General features: G+C 30.0%; 2 protein-coding genes across 2 annotated transcripts; both read left to right on the plus strand.

Annotated features, from left to right (window-relative positions):
- Positions 1-12,171: 12,171 nt before the first annotated feature.
- TRIADDRAFT_59001 (uncharacterized protein) lies at positions 12,172-16,521 on the plus strand (the record flags this gene model as incomplete). The annotated part of the gene is made up of 3 exons (XM_002114924.1): positions 12,172-12,212; positions 13,868-13,926; positions 15,335-16,521. 3 exons carry the CDS (start codon positions 12,172-12,174, stop codon positions 16,519-16,521), a joined length of 1,287 nt encoding a protein of 428 aa, XP_002114960.1.
- A 7,793-nt stretch (positions 16,522-24,314) lies between these two features.
- Positions 24,315-25,487, plus strand: TRIADDRAFT_59002 (uncharacterized protein; the record flags this gene model as incomplete). The annotated part of the gene is made up of 1 exon (XM_002114925.1): positions 24,315-25,487. The coding sequence occupies one exon, from the start codon at positions 24,315-24,317 to the stop codon at positions 25,485-25,487; it is 1,173 nt and encodes a 390-aa protein (XP_002114961.1).
- Positions 25,488-26,136: the final 649 nt, after the last annotated feature.

Genomic DNA, 26,136 nt, shown 5'->3' on the forward strand with positions numbered 1-26,136 from the left:
TTCGACAATCGTTTAGCACAAACATATATAATGAAAAGAGAAATATATACGAGTAGATCATTATACCTATTTCTACATAATTATCAATTTTGAATATCAGAACGCTTTCAATTTAAGAATTGATTGTTTCAATTTCATTCTTAATCTAATTTATGAATATATTGTTTCGCAAATTATCTATTTTTCAAAAAACAACATCACTGAGATCGGTTATATTATGACGAACACAATAACATTTAACCATTGTATCGTCGTTACTTTTAGATATTTCACTTCATCATTGTACCTATCTAGGAAGCTTATATATTAAGATAATCTAGCTGTGAATTTTCTTCCAATGTATTTGTGATGGAGGGTTCGAAGAGTCAAATAATGTGGTTTTAGTTGCCATGCAGAGAATTGCACAAGGAGCTTAAGAAAAGAAGATACTTTACTGTAGATAGTAGTTAGGTACAATGTGATAATTACGGTAGATCAGCGTGGTAACTGCTATGAGTAAAGTGTGAATACTAACTGTGACTAATAATGCAACTTAAGAAATCTAAGGTAGAAAACGGCGGTATTTATAGCTATGGTATGTGAATACATGCAAAGAACATGATTATAGGATTAGATACAACATATACCATAACAGGCTATAGAATAGCAGATGATTGTAGAAAATAGTGAGGACTGTAATAACTAAATGTAGTAAGCCATATTTGAATGTAGAGCGAACAGACTGTAAATATGTCTGTATTTAATAGCAATACAAAATGTCTATATTTAAGAGTAGATTACAGTTACAGTACAATCCAAATACACTATAGTATTGCTTAGTGCAGATTATTAACCTGTTCTTTTGAATAGCTAATTTACTAGTTACTGTAACGAATTTCACATCCGCCGCCTTAAACCAAATATGATTACATCATTTATTAATATTTTAATAATTGAAACCCAATCTAATCCAGTAAGTTTGACCGATATTGGCATCCTATTCTGGCTAGACTTTATTAAAAGTAAAATAGCATTTAAAATAGTCACTTTCATAGTAGTATTGGTGGTAAAAAAAATAGAATTTTACTTAATTTAATTAAACTACCAACAATTACAGTCCAAGCAAAATAAATTAGAGGAAAAGCACCAGTTTATTATAACTTAAACAAAAATCTTGGCAAAACTTTTTAAATGAATTACAAAATACGAGCAGAACTAAATGCCCAAACCAATCAAACTATCAATTAATGAGATAACTCACGACTATCCTGGACTTTTTTATCTTCTCTAACTTCAGCTGCACTAAATTGCTGAACTACGTCACATTTTATATGTTGCGCAGAGCAGTTGGTGATACTAGACTATCCATTTATCATTCTAAAGTACTCCAAATTAAACTAGCAATCAAACACATTTGATAAGATAAATTATACCCTAGACTCCCGAAAACTACTAAATTAATACTAAATATAGTTTAGCTTGAAACTGTACATTTCTATTGTATATATACACTAAGACAAAATCACAATCCCAGATCAAATATTTTGGGTCAAGCCGCATGAAATAACAAAGTAACATTAACTTCTACTGTAATTGATGATCAAAAATTAGCACACATATATTATATTCTATTAACTAAATATATCGCTGGAGTTATAAAATTATAACATCTGATTCTTAACAAAATTATGCTACGGATTATCTCAACTTATAACCTGAATAAAGCAGTCGCGTTTACTCTATACTTAGATACTTAGTAAAATCTATTACTATAATCAACCAAATAAGTCATATTTTTAAAGCTAGAATACTTATTACGATACAAAAATTAAACTAGAATAAGAATTTGCATCAATCTCATAAATGAAAACAGGCACCTGTAAGAAGCTTTAAAGTCACATGTATGATTGTAATTGCTGATATCCTATGTTGATTACCAATACTACCACTTCAATTTACCTTAAAATTAGAGACAAACCAAAGCGTATCAGATCGATTATGTTTACGGTTCATGGCACACTGATAACTTTGCTATTTCCGGCAGGTATCTTTGTTAATTTGATAGTTTTTATCGCTTTAATGCATATGAGTATGCACTACCACAAATACTGAAAAATTGTCCTTATAACGGCTGGATTAAAAGCCGGCTAAAGACATTTCTTAATAATTCGCAATATTCAGTAACTTTGTTCTCTTATCTATTCATAAAATTGAACCGCTTCAAGTATCACTTCTCTGATACTGTATTGTGTTATTTACTTCTTCTCTTGTTTTTAAGGAATTGTATTAACAATTCATCGAACTTTAGAAACTGCGTTACAATCGGTATCAAATCCAAAAGTTAGGTTAACCGTTTAAAAATATAAACTTCATGATCAGATTTGAAATAAACTATCGATGCCGCCAATTTGGAATTCTATATAGAAACTGAATAAAATATTCTTATCACTTTTCGTCGTCGGTGAATATTTAAAAATTGCACGTTATTTTATTAAACTGTGTGGATGAATACAAATCACTGCCGGTGCCTAAGATTGATACAATTGTCTTAAATATAAATTTTATGACAATGATACTGCTACCAGTACAACATTAATTAATATTTAAGAATAGAGAAATTTTTCATTTATTTTTGCTTCTAAAGTGAATGTAGATCATCATTACTCTTGATTAATATTAATATTTAATAGTCAATAATATGATACCTCGCACGCTTCTGAATTTCACATACTCGTATGTATGTATGCATGAGTTAGCTAGTTCATAATATAACCAAGTCATATAAGCTAGTTCATGATATTACCAAGTCATATAAGACTTGTTACAATCGCTTGTAACAAACTCTCCGAACCTAAATACTAGTATCTAAATACTAGGAGCAAATATCAACTAAACAGTCTCAGATTAGCCTGGACCTTAATACTTGATTTAAAATAAACTAAGTCCAAGCTCTTTTAGGCATAGAAATATAAAACATATTAGCTAAAATCAGTTACAGTCTTGATAAACAAAGTCAGCGTCATGCTACAGCAACTGAAAAACACCGAACATAGAAGGAAGCCGAATACTGGAATAGAGCCGTATACATTTATAGCAATTAATACTGCATTGACAAAACAAAATTGGGCTAGTAATAAAAAAATTACTGGTTTATCTTCCCGATTCGGCAAGCAATGACTTTTACAAGATCACTCATCAAAGCAATACAGAAACTAAGCTACGGAATTCATTACAGCTATAACTTGGTATACTATCTGTGATGTTTCGGAAGGTTGAGAGTTCGGCATTAGTCGCAATAAAGTACAATAGAATAGTTAACGGAAGATTAACCTTTATTGAGCTTGTGTAAGATTATCGTGCGAGTAACAACGTAACTAGTCGAATAGCTATAGTAGTGCAGAATAGGTAAAGTGTGCAAGCTTACCGTGTAACTACCAGAACTAACTAACGAGATAGACGAAAGATAACTTTTATAATGTTAGGAGCACAGTAGAAGGAAATTATTTATAGGCGCGAATGATTCATGAAAATAGGTTACTTCTATGTTAAGCTAGTACTACGGTGTAAGTTAGCTAGAGTGCAAGATATTTCCATAGAGTAAATTGTTAAATATAGATCATACATATTTAGAGTTATGTTATAGTCTTAGAATTATGATACAGTCTAGTGAAAACTCATACTTTTACTAGAAATAGAAATAAACTATACCGTATTTAGAAGTGAACACTACACTATCATTGTAGCTGTTACTGAAGAATTCAATATTATAGACTACCTTAGTGATATTTAAGACGATGGGTACTAACTTATTGCGTAGATGCCTCTATTATAAGTTAAAGATTAGGAAATAGCTCATATCTCCGTAAGGACTAACTTTAATAAAAATAATATGTTAAATTATTTAAATTTCAGGCGATTACCGACTTATAATTGTGTTACGGAGCTCGCTTCGAAATGAATAATATTTTAATCTAATATGTGTAATAACGTTATTATGGAGGTTGCCGATCTCGACAACAACCTAGTTGTTAATTGACTTTTGTTATTAATTATCGTAGTAATATACAGTGTGGATATTGTGTTAGCAAATAAAATGTCAAGCTGTGAAGATTATTATGTTAGTTAATAAGGTGCTAATTAATTATATTAATTAGTGGCAAGTATTAAGTAACACTTAATCTAGTCGGATCTATAGTAAGCTTGTATTGCACATTATATAATTTAATGTGAAAGATTAGCACCGGGGTTATTTGTGTGACATATGAAACTGTATATAAGCTTGATTATTAATTTTTAATCTCTATTCCACTGAGGCTAACGTAGAGTACACTGGTACAAACGTAAACGGGCTAGTAATAAAGATATTTATTAACCTAAACCTATCGTTTGACTCGATTACTATAGTATAGGAATAAGTTAGTTTTCCCTTACTGAGGATCTCCGAAGTTAGTCGGAGAACCATAAGAGTAGATAGACCAGTTTAGGTACGATCACGAAAGCTGTTTTGTGACAAATTAGTATCAATCATTATTGTCATTAGTTACATCTGCTTACAATTATTACTGTAGCTTCCGAAGTATCTGCCAGTTCGTACTATGAAAATGATAAATTATACGGTAGATCTTACCTTACTTTTTTATATACTTTTCACATTTAGCCACTCATCTTAATCATGTTGTAGTAATAAAAGGGTAATAGAATACCTTAATACCAGTAACTGTCATAAATTTAAGTTAATCGGTTCAGAGTGAGGATTACTAAGATTAATCTTTTTAAATACCACTGTTTAATCCATTCATTTCCATACAAGGCACAATATATTTTCAACCATAAATATCGTATTTTCTACATCATCATCGTCAAAGCACGTAATAATCATCGAATGTCCTGTGAAACAGCTGATTATTAAACGTCAAATCTGTAAATAAAATTATCCCAATTTATTCGGATCTGTAGAATTAAACCAATTTTGGACATTTCCAAGAATTTTCGGGTAGAGGTACGTGAATAGTAGCAGTGATAACAGACACTAATTTAAATAATCAGTACCGGTAATTGCAATCCAATAATAGCTTTCCATTTCCACAATACTATTCAGTATTTTAATTAGATATGCTATATGAACAATTCAAGTATAACATTCTATCATAATAAACTAAAATGTGTTTATAAGTAACTAAGCAGTCTTATAATAATAACAATTAGAATTGAGCACTTTTCCTGAAAATTCGCACAACCCTTGAAATATCTATCTTTTAACATTATTACTGTAATATTGTAGATAACCTTTCTATTGTTGTATAATAGTTTTGATCATTTTGGTTTGAAAGGTAGAGCATATTTATCAGAATTAAGTATTATACTGTAAATGCTAACTGCAGCATATGATAGTTGCTTTCTAACATTCAACCGTCGCTGTTTGTGCGTATGTTCATATCTTCAATTGTATATAGTCACATATCCTACTAGGTCAGTTTTTACTTTATCTCAACATAAAAATGATCTCAGCATACCTCTGACAATCGTCAATTACAATAAAGGTTAATGCACATCGTCAATTTTATCATTTTTGACTTAATTCATAACTTTACTATGCTCCTTCCGTTTTTTAAAAATTCAGTACTAAGTATTACTTGAAAAGGATTACAGTATTATGATGCGAGCAGATTTTGGTTATATTTATTGCTTGATTTAACTATTTTTAATTTATTACTATTAAAATTAAAAATACAATCGCACCGCATCGATCTTTTTTCAGGCAGTATCACCAAGTTATGATTACACCAGTTACTAACATTTTAATCTACAGGCTCAACTTAGCCTAGTTATCATTGCCGCTATTGGTATTATCTTTTATTTAATTTCATTAAGGTAGTACGTATAATAATGACCAGTCCCTGTAATAATAGCGCAATCTCTCAAGTATTGGCTAGGACTTGTGGATTTGATAGCATCATCACCAATTTACATGTAATCACTACATGCATTAGAAACTATAGACCCAAACTAGAGAAACCGCAAGAATAATTTGAATTAATGAGGGCTCTCTCCAAAAATTAAATGCTGTGACTTCTCGAAATTATTGTAATAGGAAAAGGAAAAAATGAGTAAAGTAGCTATATTATTTTTTACTAACTTACCTATGGCTTACATGATGTCGTCACTTACTCAACTATATTAGCAATATCTGACGCATTCAATAATGGCGAAGCAAAGTTCTCCTCCATTCATGTCAGCAAATAGAAAAATGTTTAGGTCAAGTACAGTTTCGTGATTGATCAATTAGCCATTTGGAATCATAGCTTTCTCTGTCAAGTGTTACGATTTCTAACTACTACGGGATCAACAGTTTCCGTTTGGATAACACTAATAATTGCGATTGATCAATTTATTATGATTGTTTACCCATTAAAAATGAATTGCAAATTTACTGTACTCTGCACAACTTGGATATGCCGTGTTATTTTGGTTAATGGTTGCATTTGCAGTCCACTAACTATTATCTTAGGAAAATTAACTTTACTTTCGAAAGACAATAGTTGGTATAGTCGGTTGTGTATTATAGATGATTTGGATAATGATGTAGTTATTGCCTTTGCAGCATTCATAGCTGTTAATAGCTTGCTTATTTATATTGTTGTTCTATATTACTCTTTATTGCATTGGACCATGTCCGAAACTTTAAACTCCGAATTAGACCTCAAGACAATAACAATCCACATCGATCCAATAATCGACGCGAGAGCACCAAAACTAGCCTTGTAATCACACGCATGATTATAATCATTAATATCTTACGTTGGTTACTGACAACGTTGCTATCACTTCTTTTTGCTCTTGGAATAAAACGTATTGGATATCCAGTGTTTGCTGCTCCTGGGACTTTGATCACATTGCTATTTCCAGCAAATGGTTTAATTAATGCGATAGTTTTTACTGTATTAATACACATGATTAAAATCAAACGCCAGAAAGCTCGTTTCATTACAAAATGATTTAAAAATAGAGAAGAATACTCCTCGGTATTCCTTAGAATCCAAAAATTATTACTCGATATTAAAAGTATTGCGTATGGTTTACTCGTCGTATCAAGTCTGACAAATTTGTACAGCGCTACATCATTTGCTGAAAACTATTTCACAGTGGTTACCAGGTCACAATGTTGTTCTAATGAAGACAACGTAAGTATACAAACATTGTGGTTACTCTTATAAAAACATGCTATTGGCATCAAGTATTATAGATTTCAAATCGAAATTGAATTGAAGTACTTATTAATAGCAACTGTTATCCCAATTCACTATTTTAAAAATTGACTGATCCGCCATTAAATTCTAAAACTAAACAATGACCGCCTCTCAAAATCGCTTAAATTCAATTAAGACTGAATTATGAGAATCTCAACCCCATATACCCGTAAAATCATCAGCTTATGGTTATAAATTTTAAGTAAGGACTACAAAATGTCATTACTTCTAATTGCACAGTTGTTATCCAGATTTTGAGAATATACGAATTTTTATCAAATGCTGAACATGTAAAAGTATATCAAACTTACGTAAGCCTTCACATAATTAGAATTAAACTTATGTGATATCAATAGAGATGATAGCGTGGCATATTCGCATGGAATAGACTTAAGGACAATATTTACAGTAAACTTCTTAAAGTTGAGCTAATGGTTGTGATTAATAATTAATTGGTACAATTTTCAGAAGTATTATGGCGAGTTAGTAACTTAAACAGTTAAAGACCCGATAATTTCACTAGTAGCGATTATGCAAAGTTCAAGTTCCAGTAGTAATTACGGACAGCATGACAATAGCTATTCTGGCTGACGTTGAAACATTTATTAACAAGTACCTTCTTCAATGATGAGCAGGATCAAGTAATAATATCGAATTACCTCAAATTGACATGTTTTGTACATTTTATGAGCCCAGTATGCCCCCAATAACTGTAAATTAGTACTTACTCATTCGAGCAGTAACCGAAATTTGAATTTATAACCTAAACTCTAACGAATTAAAGCAATCTGAAGTCTTACGATAAACCAGTATGATTACGTAGAAATCTATTATTTATCCATTCTAATCTCCTAACTTTTATCATAATAAGGGAAATTATCTTGAGATTTTAAACTTAATTTTGATATGTAATTGTCACGATGTCAAACCAGCTTCGTGACAAGGATAACGTAAAACAAATCTCTAAATTACTACAGTCTCCGGGATCCAGTATCCCTTAACTATCTCACAAGAATTTAGACGCCTTTGATTCTACGTTAAACTCAACTAGACAATTGAGAACTACTTTATTCAACTATCTGACCGGATTATATACCCTTCTACAGCAGCTAACATTCATGAGTCATCTTATAAAAATACTTAGGTGACAACATCTACTAACTAGTTTTTCACAGTCGGACTACAATATGTCCATTCACAGAATCATTTCAGTGCACATTACAGCACAGCATTAAATTTACTGTAACACATTTATAATTAGAGTAATTCCTATTGTAAGTAACTAGTTGTAATATAGTATCACTATATTATATTAGCCAAATTTAGATAGCTATTTCTTCACGGTAGTTCGTACCGTGACAGTAATGATAACATGAATCCAATTCGATTTGAATAAACAAAATGATCGATAGTAATGATATGGGTATAGCAATTGATTACACCATTGTTGAAAGCGTAAATTAATTCTACACTATCGAATACAAACAGTAAAGTTAGCTGGCTGTCAAAATTTTAATCATTGAGTCGGCACAATCATAAATATAAACTAGTAAGAAAGATTGCTATATAACTAGTCTATCAATTTTTTTCACTTAAAGGATCGACAAGAATGAAATAGAGTCTTACCGTATGTACACGCATTAAGAATGAAATTGTTGCAAAGAAATTTATCATAAAACTCTGCAGCCATTTAAATTATTTAAGATTTTTGCAATGTGATAAAACAACTCTTACTAATTAAATAGCTATGAAAAAAATACTAAATTTGGGAAATTAGTTAGGATTGCGAAGTGTACGATTAATGAAAATATATAGTTGTAATTTATGGCTCATGATTATTAATATCTTTGACTACAAATACCAGTATTGCATGTTATTTCTAGCGTAACTTTGTAAAAATGTCAAAATACTAACATTTCCCTAAAAACTATACTTAAAAGTTTCTTTGTTATCGTCAGAAACCTATGATTTTGTCGTAACATTTATAGGTATGTTATATTGAAAACTGCAAGTGAAATTACGCAATAGCAAAGGTACAAGTACATTAAAGTATTGGTACAAAACTGCATTAATATTACATTTTTCACCTATAATTTGCTTAGCAGCCATATTCAAAGGTTCAAAATAACTGATCAGACATTCAACAATGTGTTATATACTGAAGTAATAACGCTATCTTAAGATATTCAGTTTATATGGTAATTAGGTAAATAAAGCGAATCTATCTTTAGATACACTACCCTGTTATCTACAATAATTTCTTGTGATAATTGTACAACAATTATGCGGACACGTTAATCAAAAAAATTGTATTCGCTATAAATAAATAATGATGGGGTTTTATTCGCTGTATTATCGCAGGTGCCGCTACATTGGAACATAGAAAAATTCTATGGAATATAATGAAGCTAATTTCTTAGTAATAATTAAAGCCGCAGATCTAAATTGAATAGAAAATCATTACCAGCTTACTAATGTATCATAAATTCATAAAAAATGCAGAGTAAATAAGTAATTATATCTTATCTCTATTCAAAATACGAAACTGATGCTAAAACTGACGCTAAAGCAAAAGATTTAATACAATTATTAATCACTAAATTAGCGTTAATAAGATTTTAACAACATTACTGCCAGTATTATATTTACATAGTTTGTTAATAATTAAGCATTAACAATATATTAATTTTATTGTAATACAATGCATTTATTCGCTTATTTTGCAAATATCAATAGATTTATTGAAGAACGAATATTTCAGTACTATGATAACTATAAGAAATTTCTAGCAATAATGCTACTATTTTATAAAATCTCGAATATTTTCAAGACTTTAATTCATAATGAAATTGACTATATTATGTTGAGATATAGTAATTAATAATGACCAAACTTGTAGATCGGTTAAATATCCAATTTATTTAGTTAAAATTAGAAACCTACCAAAGGAGTTACGAGATCGAATCTAATTAATAACCCTACGCTAACTCTCTCCAGCTTGGCTTGCATTGCCTTTAATACCATAAATTTTATGCACTCAGATTCAGGTACAGATTAATAATTTAAGACAATTATACTATGCAAAGAACCGTATCTAAATCTTGACAATTTAACATCCGGGTACTAATGTTAGTCATTGCACCAGCAATAAATACCATACATGAACATAACATATTGAATAACGTTTATCTATCACTATAAATAAATCAGCTGAGATACGTTGGCACTAACAATAAAATTTACACCATACATTTATAATACTATATTATTTTAGGCTACTAGATGGGTAACCTATTATGTGTCTAATTGATTTAAGAATTTATAAAATGCCTCTTTAAATTATTCTGTCTTGTCCCTTAATCTGTTATTGAAACTACTTGCAAATATCGTCTGTGGAACAATAATAAGTAATCTTTGTAAGTCTGATTGAGAAAGATACCACATAGATTAAGCACACTAGTAGTACACTGTGCTTTCCTTCAACTGTAAGCCCGTACCATAATTTATAAATTCACAATCTATTCAAAGTAATTCAAATTCAGTAAATTTTGTTGTGGTAATAATACGGATATCGTATTGGGCTTTATGAATCAATCAAAATGTATTTTAAATTAAAGTATTTTTACTGGAGGAGGTAATATTAACGAGTATATGGTATATAGTGTCATACTGGTATATAAAATAATATCAAGAACAACTAATAAATATTAATTAGCTAACCTTATAATACATTTTGTCTAGCTAATTACGATTATTGAGATCTAGCAAATTACATGCTAGATAAAATGTCATTGAAGATAATTTTTATTACAGCGCTTATTATTACTTTTAAATATTTAAGCGGAACTACTGCAATTTCAAAGCATGATATTTTATACCGGAAGCCTTATAATCAACTTCTCATTCCAAAACCCAACTGTGTCAATATATTTTAATGTTCTTTAAAATTTAAATAACCTAGTTTTTATTTTAATTCCGTTTTATCACTGCTACTTCACGCGAATCGTCAAATTTCTAACATTAGTATTAGTAATGAAATTATTTTTTTAAAATGGTTCAGTAAAGCTATTAAATCTATCCATTCCAAGTTTTATTTATTCATGACAATGATATATTTTTGGATAGCACTATGTATACGAATTTTTAAATATGGTCGATCAACACCTTTAATTCACAATGTGCAGTGAAAGAGATCATTATATATGGATATAAGGTTAATATTATTATCTAAGTATTTCCTCCACCGAAAGTAAACTTCAACGAATAGTGTTCCAAATGCCACATTCTATCATCGAAATCTCTGTATCATTTGTTGTTCTGTAAACCGCTGGATAATTAATCTTTATCACAAGAAAGCAAGCAATCGAATGAATAGCTTTGATTAGAATAAATAATTAAACAAGACCATCGTTTTGTCTCAAAGAAATAATGCATGAAATGTTTTTCCGTCTTATTATATCATAGTCACATCCTCTTAAGATGATATTGTCGTAGATAACCTGCTAATATACAAACCAGAAAGTCATTATTATGCTCATCGCCGGTCGAATGATCGATCTGCCATTAATGAATTTCTAAAAAAATCGTGAATGAAATCATTGATTAATCAACCATAAAGGAAAATTGTAAACCAACTAAATTGTTTTTCTTTCTTACTAGCCTATTTTAAAAAAACTTCCTCGTAACGACTATTCAGCTTGTTAAAAAATTAATCAGTATTTTGGTGTTCTTTCATAACTTGTTTACGAATTTATCATGACAACTCATTTAACAAAACAGGACTTCATATTCTATATTTTAATAATGCTGTTATGGTGTGATTATTTGTTACCATTAGTTACTGCAGTTTTTAACACATTTTATGCTACGATTGCTGATATAGTGGTTCCGGCGGATATTTTCTAGCCAATTTATCAATTAGTAAGATTGTATATTGTATATCACAATGCATCAGCAGGGGGAAAGTTCGGTCATTATTAGTTTACGGTACGTTCTACACATCTGATTCGATAGCTCTCTTACTGCAGTTATCTATCTCAATATCGTCTAGTTTATGTATTGTCTATAATAAAAGTATGAAAAATAAAATAGATTAATTAACCTTCTTGCCTAGCCACGCAACTTAAAACAGATATTTTCTATACCTAGTCGACATTAATAACCCTTGAACATTTTAACCCTTTTAATCTTAATAAAAAAATGGCATGGACAATAAATGAGTCGCTAGTAGCTAATAGATTTTACAATACTTTGTTGACTAGAAAAGCGTATTGGAGAAAAATTGAAGAAAATAAAAATTTTATTCCTACAATATCAATAAATCAATTTAAATTAAAGGGCAATAATAATTTCAAATCGTTAATAAATAATTTACAAGTCCAACCTATGCGAAATAGCTTAATACAGTTTAAAATAATATCATAAATAAGCGTTTGTCTATTGAAATAGATTCTCTAGCAACCGTAGATTGCAATGTTCTTTCCATCAACTAACAGCAGTTAACTAATTTTTATACAATACGACATTATATGATTTTATCAGGTTATGGAATAAATAAATCGAAGATGACTCATCAAGGATGCATTACCAGCCATACTTGCTCCATTAAATCATAAAAGACGATTTGAAGTGTTATCATCTGCTAAGATAGCATATTAACCAATAAGTAGAAAATTGAAGATTTGAAAGTGGATAGATACTTCGCACGGCGATCCTATATGATCAAAGTAAAGTTTGTTATCGAAAGAATGTAAAGTTCCAAACTCAGCCATATTGCTCTAATAGTAAGATAAAGGAAGCGTTAGTGACAAAGTTATCCGCTAGAGAAGAGAATTGTCACTAGAATAAAGAAACTCAGATTTTACTATCAAAGAATTTTTGAAAATGCCAGTTCTTATACTTAAATATCAGGTATTGTGCTTATGGGTTCTATTTCACCGCATTAATATCCTGATAGCTTTTTGTTGCTAAATAATCGTGTCATATAAAAGCGAATTTTACTATTCTCAGGTTCTAGCATTGTACGGATATTTAACATAGGCATAAGTTATACTTATATCATTGTATTTGACCATCTGCTTATACAGAGCTATCAATAAACTTATTTCTATTATTATCCTTATAAAGATAATATTAGAATTAAGATAATGAACTAAAATACTATCATGTACCCATTCTTGTAAAAACGATATATCTTAAGTATCATAAGTTTGCAAAATAGAGCATGTAATAACACTTTTATAGGATTTACGGTAAAATCTTCTCCCGATAGTCTTGATTCCTATACTCACGCCATGCCTAAAGAGTCTATCCTGAATTAATAATAGCAACTATATTTTTTTGTATAGTTTTAAACATAATTCTTCTCACTAATGTTGTATTTAACGTGTTATTCACATTAGACGTATAAGTATATCAATATTGAGGGTAATACACAATCTTATTAATATTTGTGGTGCCTTACTACAACTACGAGAAAGGTATATGTCCTAGTACACCTGAGAAAGGCTCGGTTCTATTAGATATTGCATATTGTATACGTCTTTCTGTTCTATTCTTTACTCTCATTGATATTATTTTTACCTTGATTACCTAATCTACTCTAGTCAATTAATTACAATTCATTATATGTTCGAATGTAGGTTAAAGCTCGAATTTTTCTATTCAGCTGTCAGTAAACCTTCATCAGTAACTATACATGGTACAGATATAATAGATAATAATTACAACTTCATATTGTTGTAACTCTTATAACATTATAATTAAAGACTTCAAAAATAATTATAGCATCGTTTATTCCAATAACCAAGATGGTATTAGTAATCATATAAACTTTTAGCCAAGTTTTAACTCGCTGCAGTACGCATTAGTCGACAATATCATATCTTTACGTGAGTGCTATAGCTATAATCACAGTATTCCTTATCACGGGTAATCCAAATTGTAGCATGATACAAGAATTCATTTGCTGAATCAATGTACAAAATTTCATTTTACGTTCGTTAAGATTATTCATGATATGGTATTGAGAACAGAAAGGAAATACAATAATTCATCCTAAATTATTATATAAGTGTAACGTAATCCATAAAATATTTAAGACATCTATAGATGAATAGACAAGCTTCATGAAGATTTTGGTCCCAGTTTGGCATAATTTTTATTGCTAAAGATTTAATACTTTAAAAATATTTTGGCTAACAATGTCAATATTATTCAGAGATGATAGGGTAAAGATCCTATGACTAATATCAAAAGCAAAATACCATTCCATTAAAAGGGGACAGAATGACTCTTTATAGAATAATGATAATTCAAGCAAATAAGCGAAAAATAGGTTTCCTCCTTCAGCCCACTTGAAAATCACCAGCAATTGATAAGTAATTTGCAGATGCTGTTCATATTAAGGGTCTGAATAAATGACATTATTGACATGAATTTAATGTTTTGAATTAGTCTATTTTCATCACGTGGTTCCTATCTGCTCCGCTAAGTAAAGAAGCCGTTGAATTTTATTTATTATCCTCAACAATAGAACTTTCGATATTGCAGCAACAGAAATACATGATCTTATAAGAAAAAATTCCCTCTACAATACAATTAATGCAAGGTAATTCTTTATAGCTATATAATACATAATTAACAAATTCTGTGATTGAAAGATGTTATTAAGGGTGTAAGTGCATTTCAAATCATTTCTCACATACCGTCTTCTGATATAATATGCACTAGTAAATAATTTATATAATGCAAATAATACCGTAATGTAAAATATCGTATCGATGGAGGAAATTCAAAAATCAAAAGGTTTCTATGTCAAATTATCTAAGCAGCACACTAAGAGAACACATTAATGATCACTTTAGCACAAGACGACCTTACTTGTAGTATCAAAAAGTCCGCTAAAAGAAAAAGAATTTTGAACGGTGTATTTGTCAGGTGTAGCTCACGGAACTTATATACTAATACTTTAGTTTCATTCCATTGTTAGCCAAGGCCTTGCCATTAGTAAAGCAAGGTTTAGCAATAAAATCTCACCGTTAAGTAAAAATATTTACTTAGGTGAAATTCAATCTATTATAACTTCAGGTAATTCGGTAATGTTAAAGGCTATCCGAAAATAATTGGCACTATACTCTACGATCGATTTGCAAGTATTAAAATTATGTTGGTTTTTCGTCAATTTATCCTGCCACAAATTATGTCATGGATTTGTGGACCTTTAGGCATCATAGCGAATTCCTATATTTTATACTTGACTTGGCAAAGGTTAAATATACAGCAACATCCAGGTGTATTACTAAATATATTCTCTAATGGTAAATATATGCGAAGTAATCGTACAAACCAGCCGTATAATCTACGTCGTGGTCATATTGCAATGGGTAAAGTTGCTTGCTTATTATTTTTAAATTTAAGTGTATCCGATATGTTGGCATCGTTATACTTGACTGTACTAGCAGGCAGTGATGCATACTATCGTCAGATTTATGTATCTCGCAATATCACTAATTTAACTCATAATATTTATCCAGATGTTATTGATCTTTTCCAGTGGAAATTGCAGCCAGCATGCTATGTATTACGATTTCTAACTACTACTGCCTCCATAGCTTCAGTTAATATTGCATTAATTATTACAATTGACCGATTTATTCTTATCATTTTTCCGTATCAACCTGATAAACGATTTACACTTAAACGTGCTAGCTTTGCTGTCGTAATCATATGGATTTATTCTATTTCATGCGGCATTCTTGCTATTCTCTTAGCTAAATTTACTGTACCTCATCATAATACATTTACAACATGGTATAGCTCACTGTGTATATTAGATAGCTTACAAAACAAGTATGTTATCTTTATGACCGCTTATATTGGCATTAGCAATGTTGTGATATATTCTCTAATATGCACTATCTACATGATTATAATTGCTAAAACAAGAAGTTATCGTTCAACAATTGCTGCTAATCGGCAGCAAAACAATGGAACTCATCAATCTCAATATCGTATCCATAAATTAAATAATATTTATGTAGGTGTCGTGATTAACGGCTTAATTATTATAACTAATATTACCTGTTGGTTACCTTCGGCCATAACAACAATACTTTATTCTGTTGGTTATGATAAGTTAAGCCGTGAAAACTTCGCTTTTCGCGGTATAATGACCGCTCTACTTTATTCTACTAATGGTTTAATTAACCCAATTATATTTTTAGCTATGTCGACATTAATGACACGAAAACGCCGAAGCAATAGAATTAATAACTCCAAAGATAATCAACTATAAATAGATAGTATATATATAACAATAGAAATAGCACAGAAATAAAGATTTTGGTTCAATGATAATTGCAAGAAGAAATATTGTGTTTTATAAATTTGAGATGTCCTCCTTGATTTTAACCGTATGTTTCTATATGATAATTTCATACCATACCTTCATCTTCATTTTGTCTTTTTCCAATACTCTATCTCCACTCTTATCTCATTTTATATTTAATTATTATTAAAGCGTACAATACTTATGTTTATTGAAATGGATTAATAATGTGATTTGTTCCTCATCTCAATTTTTAAATGAATAATCTTCGTGTTCTAACATCTTCAAATTAATATAACTAAGGCTGTATTATATTGACTGTCAGTGCAGTCTTCCTTTTCTGTCAAGTCATTTTTATCTTTCTGGATACTCAAACAATCAAATCTTCATGTGTATTACAACTATTTTACTTAATTTACTTAATCCTAGAATTATAAGTCGGCCTTCATCTAGGTACAATATAGATTAAAGCGTAGCGATGTTATTATTACTTAACAATTCAGTCTAATACTTCGTACCGCTTACAAACAATTATCTAAATTATTGTATTCGTCTTGCTACTATGAATCCGACTAAATTGTTGGATTTATTTGTTATTATCATTCAGTAACGTAGATATTTTTAATTATTAAAATTTATCTATTGAAATCTTTAACCTAGTCGGTACATTGATAAGCTTATAAATACTTATTAAGATCCTCTGCTAATAAATATGAACATTTCAAACATTGATATCACTCAGTGACTTGTGTAGAAAGTATCATAGAAATTTTAAGTGTTAATAATGATTTGATTGCAACTTATAATTCAATTTACCGACTGCTAACTGTATCTGTATCAAAGCAGCGACTGTGATTTAGTAGTAGATTTCAATATGAGGAGCTGTAGATTTATTTCATATGCGTTCCACTTTGTAATAGCGTAATTTTTCATTCTGAAGTTATCCTAAACGCACGTAGTAAAGTGATAAAGCTATATAAATTTGCTAATAGTCAAAATATTAATAAAAAAAGCTATCGATATCGGTAATTGTGAGGAATTGCTTTCTTTATGTCAGTAATAACTTTCAAATAAAATGGTTAGCCACTTCTTATGGGCTATCAACTAGATAATAAGTTTTTGATAGGATGAGTATATATAAAATTTCTTCTTTGTAGATCCTGATACTAAATTTAAAATAAATTATGGACGGAATAGTCTGATCAGGTATGAGAAGCCTTAAATAATTATAAACTTTAATAGAATCATGTTGCGTTTACGGTTTACAATATTAGGTTTAATGCGGCAGGAAACATTTTTGTATCTGAATAGATCACTTCTTTCAAGACTTTGTTTCAGAATACACTACGCATTGAAATATAAAGCTGTTAGGTCTATACTTAAAATTATTGTCAATTAAACATTTGCCTAAGTTAAGTTTTAAGGGCTTAAGCATAGATGCCATAATATGGAGCAAATATGAAAGTATATTTGATACTTATGATATTAAGGTGTCAAGGAATATGATACAGCATACTCTTCATCTTCACGCATATCATCAAACAACCGCTGTGATAGTATCGTACTCGGTCTAGTTCTCATAAAAGTATAGAAGGTAGTGGTCCACATACCCTACATATCCCAATTTAAGAAATTAGCAATAATTTTAATTTAACTTGCAGGCATTTTAAAAACCATTATGATAAAATTACCATACTTAGTTGGCTTTCCGTAATAAGGGTACCTTAAAGATTATCGAATTTCATTTTACGAGATCATAATATCGCCAGAAGATCCGACAGAATTGATACACTTCTATTCTGCTTAATTTTTACATTCTGCATCTTTAAAGCACCATGGTGACTCAGTTGTAGGCGGTTGCTAATTTTATATAATAATCATAATGAAGCATGACTAATATTGGAGGTTTTTGTTAATGTTTAATATTAGTTTCAATTAAGGTAAATACCCTTACATTCATTCACGTTAATAATTACACTGTATCACAATAAATCTGTTATAAACAGAACGTTATAACATCTTCATTAGCATTTTCTTAAGTTCGAGTTGATTAATAAAAACGCTAAAATGCTTTAAAACATTCATCTTCAAAACATATATTTCAGTAGGACTAGGGCACTCGAACGAACATAAGCGCAACTCTGTTTGCAGTGACTTCAGTTCACAACTCTGATGAGCAGTACTGTATTGATGACTGGTACATTATATTTAAAAAGGATGCTTTCAAACATTCGCTTGCTATATTTAAGAATCACTTCCTTGCTTGATTGAATAATATCGCCTTGTTTATCTATATAATTTATCATCTAGCATTGCTCATATCAACGAAAGGCTTCCTAATTTGCATCCGCGTTGGTTAATCAGACAATACGTACGTATAGAGTAATTTACGCGCCGATTCAAATTTTCAATTTAAGTAAGTCTTTTAATATAGCTAACTTTAATGAGTACCGTTAACGGTATAGTCTTTACTCCACAAAAACCGTGCAAAGGTGAGATAACTACAACATAACGAAGTCTTAACTGTGATGCAACATGATTAGCTACGAATTGTAAATTAACTGACGTGAATTTAAAGTAAGAATCTGTTATTAATGGAAAAGTCCATCAAATTTCTCATAAAAATAATACTTAGGATTTCGCTTGAAGTAAAATATACATACAACATTTAAATTCTGATCGCCGCTATCTAATCTTCAACTATGTAAAGTACTAATAATTTTAAACTTGAAAAGGTTATTTATAATATTCAATATTTTTATATCAAATACAGAAATAAAAGAAATTATTTCGAAGTTATAACAAAGGCCAAACTTACTAAAGTAAGCGTATCTATGTTTTCTTTATTAACGGAACGTACAATTTTAAATAATAAACAAATTTATACTGTTTACGGTAATCTAACATCAACTTATTGTTGGATGTGGTCGATCAACCAAATTCAAATTTTCGCAGTCTATGACGCGCAGGTTTTAAACTGATCATTGCTTATTAGTAATATTTATTTTTCATTGACGTCAGTAGTAAAAACTAGGGATGGCTGCTATTTCATACATAATTAATTTTCTTTCAGTTAACTGTAAAATAATAAATTTTATTAAGTGGTATTGCGTTCACTAATAAATTATTAACTGATTATTGATGCAAATAGTTTTTGTCGATGGCTACTCAAATTTCATAACTGGAATAAGATTATTTAATTTATTTATATATATTAATGCCATATTACGGTTACATTCGATAAATAACCACCGATTAAAATTACTGTAATTCCTCACAACACTAATAATAGTAACAGTTCTTATAGTTTTACTTCTTAGAATTAAATAGAAATTCGATGTTAACAGATTAGATTTGCCAGAAAATTTTAATTTCTACTTATAGTAAAGGACTAAAAGTAGAGTCATTTATAGCTTTTAGTATGTAACTAGTATTATTTTACTATAGAAAATACCTATAAAGTGATAGCGTCTTTAAGTTTTACCCTGCCAAATCATTATGTCGCCATCTTTTCTTCTTCATTATTTTACAAGGTATTATATAGATTACTATAGAAGTAGCCCTAGAGCAATTGCCTAATCTAAAGAAAGGGCGTTTGATAGTCTATTCAAATTATAAATCAATTTGACTTAGTAACAAAACCCTATCCATAGAGAAAGGGGATTAATAGCATGACAGTAAAGTACTGTAATGTAGTCTATAATCGTACAGTTACCGTACAACCTGACGCTAAAACATCAACTGTCAATACTAAGCGATACTAATGTCAGAAAAGTAGTCGTAGTAGTCATATAACATTTCTTGATAAGCGATCAGTGTGATCTTTATAAAATCCGGATTTTTCGGATTCGGATTCCGGAACCGGTCGGATTTATGTCCGACATAATTTTTCAGTATTAATTTATCTGTTTTAATTTTTCTGTTTTAAGTTTTGGATTTTAGTTTCTGAAAAATATCGTAAGAGTTGATTTTTGAAATTTGAACTTTTTGTTATGAATTTGAAACTTTGGAATTTTTATGACGTGACATGAAAGTCATATTAGGAAAGTTTAGTTAGGAAAATAGAAAATAAGATGGAAATTGGCAGAGGTTGTGTTGATTGTTAAGTAATTAGACTGTTATTTTTATGATTAAATCTTGATGTTTAAAGGTTAATTTTTAGACTTTTATAATGCATTAATGATAGAGATTATGTTAGAAGTGAAGTTTGATGTATTTTCATAGTTAACTTATTAGTTTTATAGTGTTTTGTAAGGGAATCATAGGGTAAATTGTGTCTGAACTATGAATGATTTTTGTTTTCTTAAATGGAGCAAAGTAGTTTTCTAAAAAGAGCGATTGGTTAGTAAATGTTTAGTTTTAAATACCTCTGATGGCTCTACGAAGCCTATAAATGATAGTGCAATTAGAAAATTTAGAGAGATAGTAGAAGAAGATTCATTTAAAGAACTTGTTGAATTTAAAAGGCCTTCGGGGTCGAATTGTCGTAAGTTAAAACGTTCTTCATTTTGAAAGGCTGTTTGGTTGTTGACAGTTTTTAAGTCTGTCACTTTTTTTATTAATACTTAACGTTAAGTATTTGTAAGGTTGTTCGGTTTATACTTCTCTTCATTTTTTTGGTAATAAATTGTTGATCGATTATTTCCCCAAATTTTATTTGGTGTCAAAGTTTCTTTAAGTCGACCGGAGTGCAACGAAAGTAGAATCAAAGTTTGTTAAAGTTTTGTAGCTTGATCTCCACACTTTTTATTTCATTGCATACTACATGGTGTAATCTAACATTGGCAGGAATAAAGCGAATCTGATATTACTGCAACAGCTAATCTCTACGGATACAGTATTTATTACTGTACTAACTAAAATCTAAAATACTTGTAAATATATTACCACGCGCAATTCAAAAATACAAAACACTCCCACCATCAATTTCCTATTACACCCTACATTTGATATTATATCTAGAGCTTTGTCTATTCTTTTCGTCGATATCAGAGATAACGTATTATGATCTCCGGTCATATTTTAATATTAATTTTGGTAATTAATTGATTTGTTAATACGACCTTGCACATCGTGATACAATGGTCTTACAGTAAGCAATAAGCCATGAATTACATTTTCGATATAATGAGCATCTATGTCGAATGCAGGGCAATCACATTATATATTCAGTAGTACAGCGTTAAAGAGCACCTAGGAAAATGCAATTCTTTCATTACTTATACAAAGGTTACAGTCGAAAGGTGATTGTTTAGTATAATACTGTATATCATAATATATGATTCATGATACCGCTTCTATCTCAACCCTATTGCATATAAACTTGATTATCGCGTATTATGTATTGTTGTACACTAACAGAGTATCCGCTACATATCCGCTTTTTTATAATCATAATGAAATTTTTAGTATTGCGATTCACAATATACGTGTAATATTAAAATTAAGGAGCTTATATCGTGCTCATCCAAAAATTAGCAACGCGAATTACTTATGATTAAAACTTTCTCAAAAAAATTGTGTCTAGCCATACACAAGCAAGACGCAATTCAGATTAGATACACAATATTCTGTAGCAATAAACGAAAATTATCGTAGATCGTAATCCAAAATATTTAATAAGATGTTCATTTCTAGATGATTCTGCGCAACGTCTCACATTACAGCTATGCTATGTCCCCTGACAATGTACAGATATGCGTTAGCATCGCACAGCGGAATTGCCTCCTTGCATAAATAACTGTAAAATGATATAATCCGTATCTAAATATATGAACCCCATGACTTGATGCATGATAATGATGTTACAGCCTATATGAAGTATTGTTAAGCATGATAATAACTACAGTTAATCGAACTATTTAAGTATCTAAATATCGTATCGTTCAAACATAGAATATCATAAATAGGAAACAATGTGGGCCAATTTCATCTCTTCCAGACATTACATTAAGCAATAATCACCTACAGTGATACTCTTGTAATATACTGCAAAAATTTAATTTTAGCCTTGAAAAAATCGGCTACCCTATAATTATAAAAGGGGCATCATAACACCATAGAAAGTGTTGTTTCACGGAAACAGTGATATATGAATCCCTGTACAAGCATTGAATGATTTCATAATTCTCGAGTACCTACAACAAAATCGTCAAAAACAAATGCATATATCGTAGTTAATATTGAAGCTTACATTGATCTGTCTGTGCATTACAGTGATATAATCTACTATATGAAATTAGGTCTATTACGCACAAAGTAATCTAAGCATAACAATAAAAAGTAAGTATTTTTGGCTTAATTGCTCTTAAAGCTTAATTGTAAATAAATAGAATTTTATACCCAAATATTTCGACATTAGTATAAAGTAATATGTCATCATCCTTTACATTATCTAGATTTAAAACTATTATTTAGTCCTACCTTCATGAACAGTAATTACCTCATTTTACGTCTTTTCTTATAATAAATTATCGTCTAATCTTGGCAATAAAAATTAACGCTCGACAAAGAAACAAAAACTATAAATCAATTTTATTTATGTTGTTGTATTGCATATATTCTATGGTTGTGTCATGATCAAAATATAACTCAAGGATTGATCGCTTGCTATTGTATACGGCATTATTAACATTGTCACGTATTTAGTATCCTTACTCATAATAAATAAAAACTAGTATTTACTGCCAATTGAATGAAGATTCAGTGTCTTAAATAAGACATTATTCACAAGTGAATCGTTTATTTTAATGAAAGGAATATCAATATGAATAAGATATGAATTATTTATTGCTTTTAATTATCGATTGTACAAAGAATAAAGTGTACGGCGTCAAAGCAACATCGAAATTATTCAGATGATATTAATTATATATTAATAATTCATCGATGAAAGAATTACTATTAATGATCAATGTTCAGACTTTAAATTGAGGACGATTCCTAATTGTGCTTAACTTATTCTTAGCAAAGTTTCCTGCTTTGAAAGTTGGCATTTAAAATCAATTACTTTACTTACTAAAAATCTATTCTTTACATAAAATACCGATAAATGCTAATTCACTGGCATAACAAATCATCTTTAATCTGGTTTCACAAGTCATTCCTTTAAAGTCAATATTTCAAACTAGAAGATCATTCCAGGTTCAAAGAAAATTATTTGTATATGCCAACATTCATGCTTATTGGTGCAGTATTTGTTATCGATTTCAATTAATTAACTGGTGATCATTTATTATTAAATTAGACAACAGTAGTTTATTGGAAAGAAAAAAAGGAATATTATATCTTTATTCTTTACTGTACAAGAAAAAGTTATCATTACTGTCCATCAACGAAAGAGAATTCAATTTTATTGTAGACTATAACCATTAGGATCACAATTCACTAGTATTTCAAGTTTGACAAGCAAATATTATTTGCTAAATATTAAAATCACCATCAAATTTGTCGTTGGTTTCTTATTGTTAGCTCATGCTAGCTAAATTTGTTCAACATATTAACTTTTCAGTTAGAATCTAATCAGATTGATGTTACAAGCGAAGCGAAAAGTGGTAAGATTGATTTAAACTATATCGTAGTATCGCTTTATATAGTACAGCGTGATACTATTTCATGAGTTAAAGTTATCTACGCATCATTTTCTTCGCCAACTTTGACTCCGGTTATAAGTTATTATCAAAGCCTTGGTCTACTGCTGGTAAATTTCATGAGATATACGTAGAAATAGGTATTCGCAGGAATTACATCGTTAAATTCCAATGGAAAGATTGGCTATTTTAAGTGATTCTCTCATTTCTAAGTTTTTAGTATGGACCTGTGGACCATTAGGCTTGATCTTCAATTTATATGTTTTTGTAAAGTGTATACGTAATTTAGCATATGGAAGGAAATTACGTGCGTTAATATTTGTCAGTCAAGCAGGTAGTCGATTAACCGATACTGGTAGAAAAGTCGGTAATAAATATTTACCCAATATTAGTAAAGTGGCTTCTTTGTTGTTCCTTAGCTTATCTATAGCAGATCTTCTATCGTCTCTTTATCTGTTATCTTTAGCTTTAGCGGATAGCTATTATTCAAGCTTAAATTATACTCTTAAATCTGATGGTTATAAAGGCACAAATCATAATTCAACTTTATACAGCCATAATCAAAGTGATACAGCTAGCCGAAAAAACGCCAGCATTATATCCCCATTGGCCAATCAATGGATAAGTAGTCCGTTATGTTTAATTTTACGCTTTCTAACAGTAACTGGACCGATAGCATCTGCTTTAACGACTTTTATGATAACAGTAGATCGATTTTTTATTGTTGTTTATCCACTTAAAGTCAGCTTGAAATTAAATTTATCAAGAGCCCTAAAATGTTGCTGTGGTATTTGGTCATTATCTATAATATGTGGTATTGCAACATGCATTATTGCTACTTATACAGTTCAAGGGACGTTTAACGATGTTAGTTGGTATAATCGATTATGCATCATAGACGATGCTAGCAATGGTTATGTGTTACCTTACGTTGTATTTCTAGGGCTAGGTATATTTTTAACGTATATATCAATTGCTATAATTTATATCATCACCCTTGCTAAAATTCATAATATTAATGCCCAAAATAAGCATAATCGGTTACTCATCGGCACCAAGCGATCTGATAACCTTGAGCTAGGGGTTATTATTACTGGTTTGATCGTGGCAGCAGGTGTATTATCATGGATGCCAGCAGGAATCTCATCCGCTCTATTTGCCGCTAGATTAATACCTTATCATCAAGAGATTGTATCTAATTTTGCAACTATAACCACATTAATAATGTCTGCTAATTGCCTCGTAAATCCAATTATTTTTATTATTTTATCCAGAAGAATTAAGTCGACGAGAAATAAGCGGAAACAGCGCCATCATCGAAATAAAATATTGCCATCCTTCTAAAATGTACTATAAGCACACCAGTGATCAACTAGTCATGAATTACATAAATTTACAACATCACTATTGGTATAGATTTTGACCAAAACATTATTTATTTTTATATTTTTTACACAAAGCTGAACTGGCATCATATGTATTGACTTGTGTATCTTATACACTATAAAATTCAAACTCAAGACGTAAGCTAAATTCATTCCAGAATATTATTGAAACCACTCATAGATCCTGCAAACTATATTATTCACTAATAAATATTCTCATGTTTTAGTATTTATTGAATCTCTATTCAGAGGATATCTGTTCTAGTTCCATATTTTGAAAACGTTATTTGTACCAGTATCGTATTAGTTACTATACCATAATCATAAAGTACGGACTAAATCGAAAAAGACTTATTCCTAGTAAGACACAAGGCTGTAAGCCTGTTTAAGCTATAAGCCAGTTTATCAAAAATAAACTTGTATTATATATGGAATAATTTCTGCATTTTTAACTATCTTTGTGGTCATGCTTGTTAATCATCTGTTGTAATACACAGTTTTTAACCATAACTACTCGCACATCGCAGCTGATTAATAGCAACATTTATTCCTATGTGACAGCCTAAGTATTTATTCATGAATTACCATTATAGACGAAGTTAAAATGT

This window comes from Trichoplax adhaerens, genomic scaffold, assembly GCF_000150275.1.
Source record: "Trichoplax adhaerens TRIADscaffold_9 genomic scaffold, whole genome shotgun sequence".
NCBI lineage: Eukaryota > Metazoa > Placozoa > Uniplacotomia > Trichoplacea > Trichoplacidae > Trichoplax > Trichoplax adhaerens.